Below are 14270 nucleotides of genomic sequence, written 5' to 3' on the forward strand. Positions count from 1 at the left end.
CCGAAAAAATATGTGCATGCTACTGTCCTGTAGTAATACAAACAATTGTTTTTCAAATAAGAAATATCCAATATAACATCTAATTTACATTAGTAAAAAAAAGGGTTCTCATTTGAAAAACAGAAGTTTGTATTGCCTTACAACACTTTATAAGTAATACAAAAAATCTCAAGAATTAAAAAATATGGTCTTTAAGTAGGTACCTATATTTAAAAATTCTAAAATAAGAATTAGAATAAATTAATGATAAAAGGAAAAATGGGGGTGAGTATGATCACTCTGTAAAATATATGTAGATCCCTACAAAAAAATGTTGTCGTCTCCTAATGTTAGAAATTTAGAAACTAACAAACTATCTACCAGGTGTTAGTTTTAATTTTATGTGATCACAATCAGTAATAAGTACCTAATAGTTATAATTATCTTTAATTATTAATTTTCTAAAATTTCATGAACATTGTTCATACTCTCGAATAATACCACTTGCTAGTTTAATTCACAATCAATTTACGCTTAATATTAGATTACCTAAACACCTCAGGTTTTTCATTCTTTTTTCATATACAATTAGGAGCTGTGTTACCCAACTTCACCCAGCCAAAAATGAACAAATATAAAATATAGTGACCCGTGTATTTCTGTTTGATTGTATAGTCACTGTCGGATTTGATACAGCATCATGTTTAATACTTGAACTTGAAGTAATTTTCCCAAAGTACCAACTAGATTCAATTTTCTGCCAGAAATTACTCAATTTTTATAATGATTAAAGGATAAAATGATTCATTTTTCTGCTCCCTAGATGTGATGACAGACGCACACACATCATCGTAAAAAAAAATAAATTCATTGCTACTTTTAAAGTTAAGATATTTTATTATGTATATTTAAATAAAAACATTACAGATCAATTACATGCATAATTCTTAGTGTAAAAATATATTATAAAAGATAAAAATAACCACAATGTACTATTAAAATTATTATATGTAACATAATATAAACTATAAAAACAAAGTATAATTCGGTTTTTGCAGTTCTAATAAATTTGATTTTTAGTTCACTAACATTTTATATAAACTATTATTAACTAACTCTAATGGGACAGCAAACAGATAGTTCTGTAGAAATATTATAATTATTAAGGGGTTATAAATGTCTTGAAAGTCAATAACTTAATATTATTTATGTAAATATTTATTATATTATTAATCTTGTAAGTTGTAATAATTATAATGTTATAATCAATGTTTATAAATCTCTATTTAAAATAAAACGGTTGCCTTCTGAATGTTTTCCAGCATAACGGTATCGACGTCGGCCATATGCAGCTAATTAAAGTGTAAATAATATAAAATAAATTGTAACTTCAAATAAATATATGAAGCAGAGAAATGTTGTTAGCAAAAATACCTTGATGATGTATTTCTTGTGTTGGAGATACAGGAATTGGGGAGAAAATATTTGAAGTATCTGCACGAGATTGAGATCCAAGAGATAATTTCCAATCAAATCGAAGTGGTTCATTTCCAAACCGCTAAAAATAAAATAAAATAATATATTATAATAATATTTTAAAGTTCTTTTTCATAAATTGTATAGTTAAGTTTCTTAAATTATGACACGTGTACACCTTTATAATTGAAAAAGCCAGCTTTATATTACTTAATGGGATATATATATATAGGTAATAATCTCTTTATACTTTATATATAAAAAGATAAGGTGACTGACTGACTGACTAATCTATCTACATAAACCACAAGACGGATTGGGCTAAAATTTGGCTTTCAGATAGATATAACATAATTACATAAGCTTCCACTAAGAAAGGATTTTTGGAAATTCAATCCCTAAAGAGGAAATTAAGGGGTTATAGGAATACAACAGTGGTGCCATCTGTCAAATAATATAAAATTTCACGGTTTTAACGCATTTACTTAAATTTTCACTAAATGACAAAAGTATGGTTCTTCTAAATTCTAATACTCTAGGTATGAAATTGAATACTAACTCTTAGAAATTGCTTATTTCATTCCGTGATATATGATTTATTTGGAACACAAGAAAATCATAACGATATTCAAATAAGAGTAGTTAACTCGGTGATTACTGATTGGGTAATGTATAAAGATTTTTACATTAGTGGTCTTTCTTCTAAATGGGCATAGATGGCATATATTGGATACATAGGTGGTGGCACTTATTATAGCTCATCATCATACATTCAAACCCTACCTGATAGGAGAACTGCTTTCATATTGTCCATGGATATACGACAACAAAAAAAGCATTCAATCCGTTATTAATATTGCATGAACATTTAAAAAAAAAACATATATTTGCCCGGGTAACTAGTTCCTACATAATATAAGCAATTTGAAAATCTATTAACAGATGTTTTGTATATTCATTAATCATTATATTATGAGGATGCCACACAGATATTTGTTGTCTTCGGCCTACAAGTACCATAGCAAATTTGCGCGCATCAGATATAATCTGTTAGTTCAAAAGTTAGAATTAACCTATTATGAAAATTGTTGGTTTTTTTATGATTATACAGTTTTTAAGTTAGTTATGAGCATTTTTAATTTATGTTATATTATATACGCGTAACTTGCTAACAAATTGTACTATCGTAAAAAAACCAACATATGAACACAGATAATGTTCTTAAAACAAAGTTTCATAATAGGTTGATTTACTCTAATTTTTAAACTAACAAAGCTAAATGTTGTCTGCTGAGCGTAAAGTTGCTATGTTACGTACTTGTAGGATGGAGACAATAAATGTCCGTGTGGCGTCCTCTTAATCATAAAATATTAATATGTATGAGATCAAAATGTAAAATTAGTAATTACTATGAGTATTTTCTTTATCTACCATACTTACGGGGCGTATGATTTTGGTGAATTCGCCTTTAGTTATTGCAGTATCTAGTTCTTCATCAGTAACTGGTCTTGAATCAAGAAATCTCAGTTCTGGTAAATAATGTAAAACAAAATACCTAAAATAAAAATATATAATCACTATAACAAATTATGGATCAACCTGTTATTTATTTTATCATGACTAATAAAGTATTTTTATAACCTATATCTTTTATAATCGTTTTCGTCTTTTTCAAAATCTATTAGCTGTGTTGGGCAAGCTTTGTTTCCAATCAAACTGAGAAATCTTAAAGAAGGCATACTATATTTTATTTGGGTGACCAAGTTTTCTAAGACCGTGATCTAGACAAGCATAATAATTTCAACTTTAATACTTGAGTATAGTATGTATATTATGTAATAATTGCTATATTACTTTATTATTATTCATTGAGAGTATATGTAATTGTGGTAAATAAGGTAATTTAATAGTATCATCTAGATTATTGTTATCTAAAACAAGCTCTTCTAAATCAGGAAATAGTTCTGAATGATTTAGAGTGGTCAAACTATTGAAGCTCAGATCCAAAGACCTGACTTTGGATCCATACATTTTACCCAGTATTTCTGGAATACTCGTAACATCTTGGCCAACATAACACAACTGAAACACAATCACAATTGGAATATTAGAACTGGATTCATTTTAATTTAGTTTTGTATGAATATAACAAACATTGGGTGTCTTATGAATATTTAATAATATCAGGTTTACAAAATTGATGTTATATTACTATTCATATATTATCTACTTATTTTAGTAGAAAGGTAGTATTGACAATCAATATAAAACGTTTATAAGGTTAGGGAACTGGACAAGTAAATAAATACATTATTAATCTATAATTATATAGGTATAGGAAAAACAAACTATTATATAACCTACTACATTAATGTTTTTTCTTTATAATATATTGTAGTTGTCAGTAGCATATTAAATAAGAATGAAAAAGGTAATTTCAACTCCTAAAATATTCAAAATAAAGCAATTCCCAATTTGTATGGATAAATACTCATAGAAAAATAGTTTTGCTAACTGGCAATATACAATTGTATTTCTATATATTACTAATGTAGGTATCTTAATTCTTCAATATATAGAGAATGTACTTATTACTCATATTACCTGAGATTTGAACTTTGTGGAATCCCTATTAACAGCATAATATAGATGGGAATATTTGTATGATTCGTCTTCATTAGATCTTTCATCATGAACACCTCCACCTGAGTATTATAAGAAGGAAAACCCAATTTTCACTAACAAGACATCTTTAAATCTTTATATTCTTACTACTTGATAGAACTTTAGTTTCATGCACCGTTGAGACAGTCAAAGCATATGAAAATTTACATCGATCTGGTGTAAAAAAGTGTAATTTGAGGAATTCCATTAAAACGTCAGCCTAAAGTTACATTAAAATATAGTGTCTAAGTAATTTGATCAGAGGTGAAACTAAAAGGTTTCATAAAGTAACTTATAACCAGTGTATGTATGAACCCTTTCAAGTGTAAAGAGGTTTACTTTTAGGTTTTACTATTATGTTGGTATATTGTTATCATTGTTTTAGAAAATCAATAGCTCATAACTCAACAATTTTTAATTTAAGAGTGCGCTACACCCGCATGTGTTCTCGCTGTCTTACAAACGCATAACATAACAAATTGTACGCTCAGCCGATCACGTTTATAGCTGCTAGTTTATAACTTAAAGTGAATTGACCTCTTATAAAATTTAGAAGTAAGAATACTATCCAGTGAATCTCATAGGTTTTTTTTTAATTTTTTAATTTTAAAGCATGTTATGAGTGTTATAAAATTGTAAATTGTTTGTGTATTTTAAAATGCTCATTACTTGCTTTAAAATTTAAAAAATTTAAAAAAACCCTATGAGTTTCACTAGATAGCATTCTTACTTCTAAATTTTAAAAGATGCCAATTCACTCTAATTTTGAAACTTACAGAGCTAAACGTGATCTGGTGAGCGTACAATTTTCTTTGGTCTGCGTTTGTAAGACAGAGAGAACCCATGCGGGTATAGCGCTCTCTTAAGTAATTTACAGAAATAAAAGTTAATTGAAAAAGAACACAACTTGTATGTTTTGAATTAGGGAATCTAGTTTGCTTTGGATAGTTGGATTTATCATAATTTAATAATAATATTATGTATTATAATTTTAATGTTAAAAAATGATGATAAATTATTGATAATTTAGTCTATACTAAGATTTACTCAAGGTGTTAAAATCTAAATTAAGAGGACATCGCACACGCATAATATATTTATTCTGTCTTACACACATACGACATTTCAAAATTTTTGTTGACTAGGTTCAAAAGTGTGCTGTTAGTTTAAACATTAGAGTGAATTGACCTATTATCAAACTTTAGGTAAGAACATTACCTGTGTTCTTTTGATGGCTTTTTACGATATTTTAATTTTTAAGTGAATTATGAGCATTTTCAAATATTAATATTTTACATACTCATAACTCACTTAAAAATTAAAACATGTAAAAACCAACGAGAGAAAAGAAATAATGTTCTTACATTCTTAACTTTCTTACATAACATTTAAATTAACAAATTAAATTTAATATCTCGTTTAATATATTCAAATTTTAGGTAGGTACTTTATCTTTCAGCTTTTATTATTTTTACATTTTTGAACTCATAAATTTGATATAGTTACCAATATTGGAAACTAGGATATCAAACAAAAGGGAAAATAAGCAATTAAAGATTTGCAAACTGAAGGGCTAGGCCATAGTATCAATGCATACTCTGCCCCCAACCAATATATTTTATTCCGCTAAATACCCATAAAAGAATTTCAGAAATATATAGGTAGGTGGTAATTTTTCACTTTTAATTTAAATAAGAATGAAAAGGTACCTACAGGCTTCAATGGAATGACGGTTGAATTACACAAATATTGTAAGACCTAACTTATAAACTAAAAACTAATTTAATTAGGTATAAAAATATTGTTTAGTGAAACTTGGAAAATTAACAAAGTATAATAATTATTTTTCTAATACCTATAGGAACCCAAATATGTACCCATATTAAAATAGTTAAGTATAGTAACTTTATGTATACCTCTATAATTCATCTATATTCTAAACCATAATATGTCAAGCAAAAATTTTAATTCAATAAAATATTATGTACCAATAGTATATATTTTGATATTATTACTATTAGGTAATTACTGACTTTAAATTTAAATTGTATTCAAATTATAAATACTTATTTTATTATAACATGCCCGAAATGAATGTGGTTACTACTTATTAATTGTATATAACAGATATAAGTTATAATAATATTATCATTACCCGGTTGTTTTGAAAGTTAATTTTTCGCGGATCATTAAAATCTTCTTGATCCATTGCAAACAATTTAAGACTTGAATTGTAAGTCAAAAGAAAACAGACCTTTTCTTCAACTATCTTCGAGTAACTTAAAATTGATACTTATTAGTAACTATACAAATTGAAAATATTGTTAATAATTATTTTTTTGTTTGTGATATATTATATTAAATAATTTATTGTATAATATAAATTATCATGTCAATTAACACTAAGCAAAATATTATATTGTATTACAGTTCTGTGATAAATTTTAAATAAATTATATTGTAGACAGCAGTAGGTATCACAGATTATACAAAATCATGTAAGTGATAGTTTAGTAATCACTAATTAGTTAATAGTTATTTACTAGTTACTAATTATATAATATATTTGATTAATGAATATTAATGTGGTCAATGTTTGTAAGTTCTATCGTTGATAATAAATATTAAATACATTCATCAAGTAAATAAGTAATTCGTATCATGATTCATGAACTAGATATCAGTATATAATGGTATATACATGGGCCGTGGTTATTACCATGGCTTGTCATTGGATGTCTCGAACCTCGATGTCTCGATCACGGACTAAGATATAATGGACTGGGAACGAGCTGCAGCTTATCAGTGGCCTCGAGAGGTATGTACAAGAGGCAAAGCCGGGGGTCGCAATTATAATTGAGAGTTTACAGCGCCATCTGTATAAAACACGGACTGAGATACAAAATGTGACGCTAAATAAAACCACTGGTAGCGCTGAAAACATTCAATTATGAGTGTTGATGATAACAGAGGAACCTTTAGCGGTCTGTCCCCCGTCACCCGCCCACCATGTCGTTTCCAGTCCATTATATCATAGTCCGTGGTCTCGATGTTCCTCTTGTGTTATCATTAAAGTCGTGATATAACAGTGTTGTTGATAAGTAGCACGTTTGTTGTTTGTAGTCGTCTCAATGTTTGCCAAACCGGCCCAAACAACGACAAACACAAACACGTGACTTTTTTTTTCAAAAATTTTGATTCTGACAACAATAATGTCTTACAACAATGATAGAAATAGCTTTGGCCGTGGTGGCGGTGGCGGTCGAGGAGGTGGTGGTTTTCGAGGAGGCCGAGGTAAATCATATAATGTTGTTTTAAGTACGGATATACTATTTTATGTGGATCATGTGCATCGCGATTCCATAATTATTAACTTATTCTTGTAAGCCATTTCAATGGCTTACAAGATTTGTAAAATAATTATACTTGTTTTCAGTTAAATAATTGTTTCGAATTAAATTTTTTTCTTTATAGTTATATCTATTCATTATTATTGATTTCTACTTTGCATGTTGAATATTGATTGTATTAAGTAATGACGATAAAAGTATAAAACATTATTTTAAAATTGCAGGTGATGGAGGTGGCCGAGGAGGCGGAGGTGGTAATTTCCGTGGTGGCGGTGGAGGCCGTGGTGGTGGAAGAGGTGGTTTCAATAGGTTTGCAGAACAAGGCCCTCCAGAAGAAGTATGAATTTTACATTTTTCACTGGTCAATTTCATTTTTTTCCTAACATCTTTATTTGTATTCATTACTGATAGAAATACAACTATTAAACATGGTCTAGGTTTAGAATATATTTTGTATCATGTGAGTTACTGCTTATGAGGAGAAATTCTAATTATTGTGGGCTACAAATGTGACTAGGTCTGTAAATGGCTTTTAGAAGAACATCCACATTAACATTTATTGGTGCCATTTAATATAGTATATAAATATCCGAGGTATCCACTAACCATAGTCATAATATAATTTGTCTATAGTTAACTTTAAACTTAGGTAATACTAGTCACACTTTGTAATTGTACATACTAGGTAATTTTTGCATATTATGTTAAGGTAGGTAAATTAAAAAAAACCAGTGCGTGTCTTACCAGTACGCGCGCGGGAAGTTAAACTTCTTTTGAATGGTACACGTGAGTGAGTGAAAAAGAAAGAAAGACATGGATAGAATGGGGTAATGAGGATAATGAAGAAAGAAAAAAAACAATGTAAATCATATTTTTTATAAATTTTTATTCTAATGATTGATTATCATTTTGCTCAATCGGTATAGTAGTTATGATTGGCATATGATAACTAAAATAGGAAACGTACATTTGCGACTGAACATTATCGATATATCGCGTAAAAATTGCATCGATTGTTGTGCCTGATTTGGTAGTCGATATTGTAGGATCATTATTCAATTGCAAACTGAATTTGTCTCGCAATAAAGTTACGAGAAGTGCTGAATCAGAAGATGCAAAATTAACATTGAAATCTCCACTCATGACCATTGCACATGTATCTTCGTCACCACCATAAAGAGCTGCACCTTCATGGCTATACACTAAAAATGCTTTATGAATAAATTTGATGATATCAGCCATTTTCTGATTTGGGGAGATGTAGATTGCAACCATTATTATAATATTTTTATTTGATAACAAGCATTCAGATTTCGGTAGAACTTTTTGACATTGGAGCTCTTAAAAGATACCAGGCAACTTCTTGACTTGGCATTTCAACACTATTAAGCATTTTTATACCAAGGTTTCATGTAATTTCGACAATGTCAAATTCTGGATGTTCATCTATTGTTTTTATAATTTCTCTTTGGAGGTTACTATGATACCTCGGTTGCTTTTATTGACATATTTAGATACATAATTAGCACAAGAGTATATGTCCGTAATAAATTGTATATCCATGTTTGATTTCATAATATTTAAAATAAACGGATTAAATGGGTTATGCCATTTTTCAGATGGTTGGCGCCTAAAAAAAACTCTAGGCCTTTTAATACCTGCTTGAAGTATGTGATGATAGTGATCGTCTGATAAAACATTATTTTGAAAGTAGAATGTGTCAATATCAGGATAATCCGTGTTTTCAAGATTACTTTTGATGTTTTTGTAATGTTTAAAATAACCAGAAAATCCGTCTTCTTCTTTTTGCATGGGAGATAGTATAATTGTTGATCGACTTGGCATGAATGGAGCTTTGAATCGACATTCTTTCCTGTTACCAATAATGTTTTTGTAACATGTGAACGTATGATGATGTTTTTGTAGATTTATATGACCCGATGCATAATTAGCTGATACAGAAATAACTCGATCAATTAATTCGATGAGACTTGAAGACTCTGTACCAATGACATAATCAGGAGCCTCTGCTAACCATAGTAAAGTATGTGCATGAGGACTTCCTCTGTGTTGGAATTCGATCCTTTTAAAATAATATCAACCAAAAGGGCTACATTTTGGTGATGACAAGATATTCATATTTTAACGCTGTCACCGTCCAACATTATAATTTATAATACGTAATATTATTATTTTGTGATATTATGTACATGACGTATTGATACGCTTCGCACCGCCGCCCCGACGACCGTATGAAATCATCCCGGACGATCATTCCATTTTTATCTAAATATTTATCTCATTAATATTATTGTTGAGTATTCTTTGTTTAATAACCCAACCAAAAATACTGTCGCTTAATGACACAACCCATAGTCGTTTACAAAATACAGCTACGACAATCCGCGGCTGCGCACAACGAATGTCCGTGTTCGCGTTCGTACGGCCGCCCGTTCACTTTTTTTTTTCCTCACTACCCTGCGTAAAGAAGTTTAACTTCAAAAAAAAATCACGAAAATAAAACTATAGAGCTTGTGTCTTTGCTATTGTCTTTTCTTCTACCTATAAAAATTATAGAAGATAAAAAATGTACAATCTGTATCCATAATAATATAATGGGTAAATAAGTTAAAAAGTTTTACTAAATGTGACAGCGTGAGAGAATGGAGCATCCATTGACATTACTACTGTACTATTAAGTTAACAAAACTACCCAACAGTGGTTGCATACTAGTTGCATCAAGATATTAGATAACTACAAAATAAGTTGTATAATCTTATAATTTTATTGTATTAATTTTAAACCTGTTTTACAGTGTAATACATTACACTGATTGAAGTGTTTTAAAAGTATTAAGGTTTTGGTTTTTTTTTTCGTGATTCTTGATAGAAATAATATATTTTGTTTTTGATGAACTAAGTATTTTGTGGATTCTTCGCCTAATTATCTTGATCTACATTTCTATTGCAGTAGAGTTAATAATCTTTTTATTGTTAAGTCGAAATTGTTTATTCAGATATTCTATATATTTTGTATTTGGTGCACTGAACTGTAAATAGGTCACACTTACAGAAACTTCTTAAAGTTGTATACAATGCTGGTTCCTTTATGCAGTTCAGTAATTTTATCTATTCAGTTATTTATAATGAAAAATCATGATTATCATTTCATTTATTTATTTAGGTAGTACCTTTGGGTTATTTTACTCATGCGTGTCAAGATGACATTATTTGCAAGGCTGAAATGGAAGATGTTCCATACTTTAATGCACCCATATATTTTGCTAATAAACAACAAATTGGAAAAATAGATGAAATATTTGGCACGTACAGTGATTATTTTGTCTCCATAAAGTTAAACTCTGAAATTAAATCAAAATCTTTCAAAGGAGCCGACAAGGTAAAGTTAACTTTATAGCTATTTTCTAATAGGTACAATTATATATTTTTAAGTTGTTATAATTGTTTTATATTTTAGTTATACATTGATCCAGCAAAACTATTACCATTGAAGAAATTTTTACCTCAACCTGGTGGCCAAAGAGGTAGAGGAGGCGGTGGCGGAAGAGGACGTGGTAGAGGTGGCGGCGGTCGTGGTGGCGGTGGTTTTGGACGTGGAGGTCGAGGAGGCGGTGGTTTTGGACGTGGTGGTGGAGGCGGTGGTTTCGGACGTGGCGGAGGCGGTGGAGGAAGAGGATTTGGTGGTGGACGAGGATTTGGTGGTGGCGGCGGAAGAGGAGGAGGAGGACGAGGTTTCAAAAGATGAAAATAAAAAAATTAAAATTGTAATTATTTAATAAATAAATATTTGTGTTAATATATATCATGTTTTCATAATTTAAGTGTCCAGGGCAACAACCTGGGTGCCGATACTTTGTCGCAATTAAAATTTTTATCACATGAAAATAAATATTTTGTATTCTTGAATTATGGTATATAACTGGTATCACTTTTGTCTAACAAAATACATTCAACTAATTGTCGACTAGTAAAAAGTCGGTGACAAATTTTAGACGCATATGTTATGTTTATTTTAGAAATATGATATTAATTTTTTATTATTTTATATTTGTTTAATTCTTGTGATTCGTTTACAGTTTAAAAATGTTATACCGAATTAGCTGTTTACTTGTGCTAATACAACCACCTTATATATAAAACTTAAGAAAAACAGGAATTTTTACGAAAAATGGTTTTGGTTTTTGGTAAAACTCTAAAACAAATGACATTTTACTGGTTGTTTACATTAGCATTTTCAAAACTATATATTTTCAATAGCCTTTCAAAATATTGATTTGTTTTGAACTGTTTACGGACATTTTTAGTTTTTTTTTTTTACGAATATCAATAAAAAAATTTTGTTGGGTAAAAAAGCTTGAAAATGTAATACAATAGTCAATAAGGCTCTTAACATAATATTGTTACAGTAACATTTAAAAAATATTAAAAATCCAGTCACAATTTTTTTTTTATACGAAAAAATCACGAAAATGTGCAATTTATTTAATATTAATGGTAGATTGGCGTCATGCTTCTGTTCGGTTAGGTAGCCAAAGACTAAAATATCTTAGCTTCGTGTTTGAGCTATCACCCGCCAAGTATAAGAGACCCGGGTTCGATTTCCGGTCCAACTGCTAGATTCTTGGTATTATTTCTATTTTGTTACTTGCATACATGTATATTAAAAATTTCAAACCGGCATTAAACATGAAACAACCACTTGTAATGTAGGTATTTTCACTGGATATGTCTATATCAAACGAACGTCTTATAGTTAGTGATATCTAGGAAACACAGTGAATAAGTAGATGTAAGATTTAATATCAAAAGTTTGTTGATGCACACCTTGCAGATGAAAAAAGTTGAGCATAAGTCAGCAATCATTTTTTATGAGTTCCTGACTTAAAACTTTGACAAAATTCTTCAAAAGCATGAACATTTAAAAATTATTTTGAGTAAGAAATTCATAAAAAAAATTATTTATATCCAAGAGTTGAAAATGTAAAACGAGTTTCTTATAGTTCCTCGTAACTCGTAAGTTTGTCTTCCTTTATCAAAAAAAAAAAAATTCCGGAATATCAAATTAAATTTTTATGAGCATTTGAAGTTCAAATTTATACGACCTATGATATCCCCCCGACTTTTCGTGGAACGATTTTGTTGTAATTGGAAAACGAATAACCGTAGATATACTTGGAAGTTTACAACAAATGTTTATTTTATCATTTTCTATATACTTAAAATAAAATTTGAAAAATATTTTGACTTGTCTTGAGCTGTAAATGGTTTACAGTTTTTAATTTTTAATATTTTTGTTTACTACAAAATTTAAATAAAATTTTCTTTGTTGGGTCAAAAAGCTTGAAAATCTAATACAAGGCTCCTCATATATTCTTATAGTATCATTTTAAAAATATTAAAATTACATGGGCAAGATTTTTATAAACATTTAAAGTTCGATTTCGAGAAAATTTATCAAATTAAAATTGTACAAATTATTTTGTACCTAGTTAAAAATTTATAAAATGTTCAACTTTTATAGACAAGGACTGAAAATTTAAAACATTAGGTTGCACGGATATAGCTCATTCTGTAACCAAAAAATATATAAGCCCAGTTTATTTTGAAAGTTATATTTTGTTGTAATTTAAAAATATTATTCGTGGCCCGTGCAGAATACTTGAAACTTTTGAAGTAGGTAGTAGGTATAATATTTTATTACATTTTATACACCCATAGACATTTTAAAATGCAATTTTTTCCACAAAAATGAATTTAACCTACTGTTATTATATTGTTGTAATTCAAAAACCAATAACTGTAGATACTTGAAAGTTGAAATTTACTCAACATTTATTTATCATTTTCTACACATGATGACATTCTCAATTTTCGATTTTTTTTCTATAAAAGTCAGTAAAATGTTATTTAATCGTTGGGACAAAAAACTTAAAAGTTAATTCAAGGCTCCTCATACATTATTCAAAATATTTTTAGTGTGTATAGACTATAGGTAGGTAGTAGGTACCTACTTGAAACATTTAAAATACCTATATATTATTTTTATATTTTGTACACACAATAACATTTTCAAGTGCAATTGCAACATTAATGTTTTCGGCATTTTTATGACATTGGTTATTCAGCCAGTAAATTAACAATTTCTCATCCATCAATTTTCTTATGTTGTTGACTGTTGTTATATAAAAACGAATTTGTATAAATAATTTTTATCTAAAAGACAGTAGGTATGTAAAATTTTTTGACTATTGCACAATATGCTGATTTTTAAATACGAATAGTGGCCCACTGTGAATTTTTCCGACTTCCCAGTCATCTACTTTAGTTACTATTCAGTATTCATCAAAATGTATATTACAGTATTACACATTTACATTGTTTAAAAATTAAAGTGGTACCTAATGGCTAATACTGATGCGACCGCAACGCAACCCTTTAATTAGCATTTAGCGTCTTCTTGCTAAGGCCTAGTAACTAGGTAAATGCCCACAAGAGTTTATTTTACTAACTATTATTAATAGTAATTAAGTAATTTATCAGATTGTATCCGCGGCCGTGTGTACCTAATACCATGGCCATGTATAGGACGTAGGTAGTTATCGTACTGTAAATTGTTTACATCATTCGGACCATAGAGTACGGTTTTAAATCTATATAAACAATGGACGTATTTAAAATAAAGCAAACTCCGTGTAATTTTATTTTTTTTTTATTGTTTTTATTGTGTTCATTAAGGTATCCAATGTATTGAATACCTATGTCCAAAAAGTCTTAAAATAT

At 29.0% G+C, this 14270-nt stretch overlaps 2 protein-coding genes across 4 annotated transcripts; one reads left to right on the forward strand and one right to left on the reverse strand.

Annotated features, from left to right (window-relative positions):
* Window positions 1-1179: 1179 nt before the first annotated feature.
* On the reverse strand, window positions 1180-6733 carry LOC132951146 (leucine-rich melanocyte differentiation-associated protein-like). 3 transcript variants are annotated; one of them, XM_061022876.1, is made up of 7 exons: window positions 4228-4372; window positions 4060-4160; window positions 3310-3537; window positions 3097-3236; window positions 2896-3010; window positions 1414-1537; window positions 1180-1331 (listed from the first exon to the last, which is right to left on the reverse strand). In XM_061022876.1, the coding sequence occupies exons 1-7, from the start codon at window positions 4325-4327 to the stop codon at window positions 1252-1254; spliced, it is 888 nt and encodes a 295-aa protein (XP_060878859.1). In that variant the 5' UTR covers window positions 4328-4372; the 3' UTR covers window positions 1180-1251. The 3 variants fall into 3 exon arrangements, with proteins under 3 accessions (XP_060878859.1, XP_060878860.1, XP_060878861.1); XM_061022877.1 differs by having other exon boundaries at window positions 4231-4342; XM_061022878.1 differs by lacking the exons at window positions 4060-4160; window positions 4228-4372 and adding an exon at window positions 6275-6733.
* Window positions 6734-7212: 479 nt separating this feature from the next.
* Window positions 7213-11290, forward strand: LOC132951014 (H/ACA ribonucleoprotein complex subunit 1-like). Its single transcript, XM_061022682.1, has 4 exons — window positions 7213-7413; window positions 7694-7806; window positions 10654-10869; window positions 10948-11290. Exons 1-4 carry the CDS (start codon window positions 7332-7334, stop codon window positions 11233-11235), a joined length of 699 nt encoding a protein of 232 aa, XP_060878665.1. The 5' UTR covers window positions 7213-7331; the 3' UTR covers window positions 11236-11290.
* The last annotated feature ends 2980 nt before the right edge of the window (window positions 11291-14270 follow it).

This window comes from Metopolophium dirhodum, chromosome 8, assembly GCF_019925205.1.
Source record: "Metopolophium dirhodum isolate CAU chromosome 8, ASM1992520v1, whole genome shotgun sequence".
NCBI lineage: Eukaryota > Metazoa > Arthropoda > Insecta > Hemiptera > Aphididae > Metopolophium > Metopolophium dirhodum.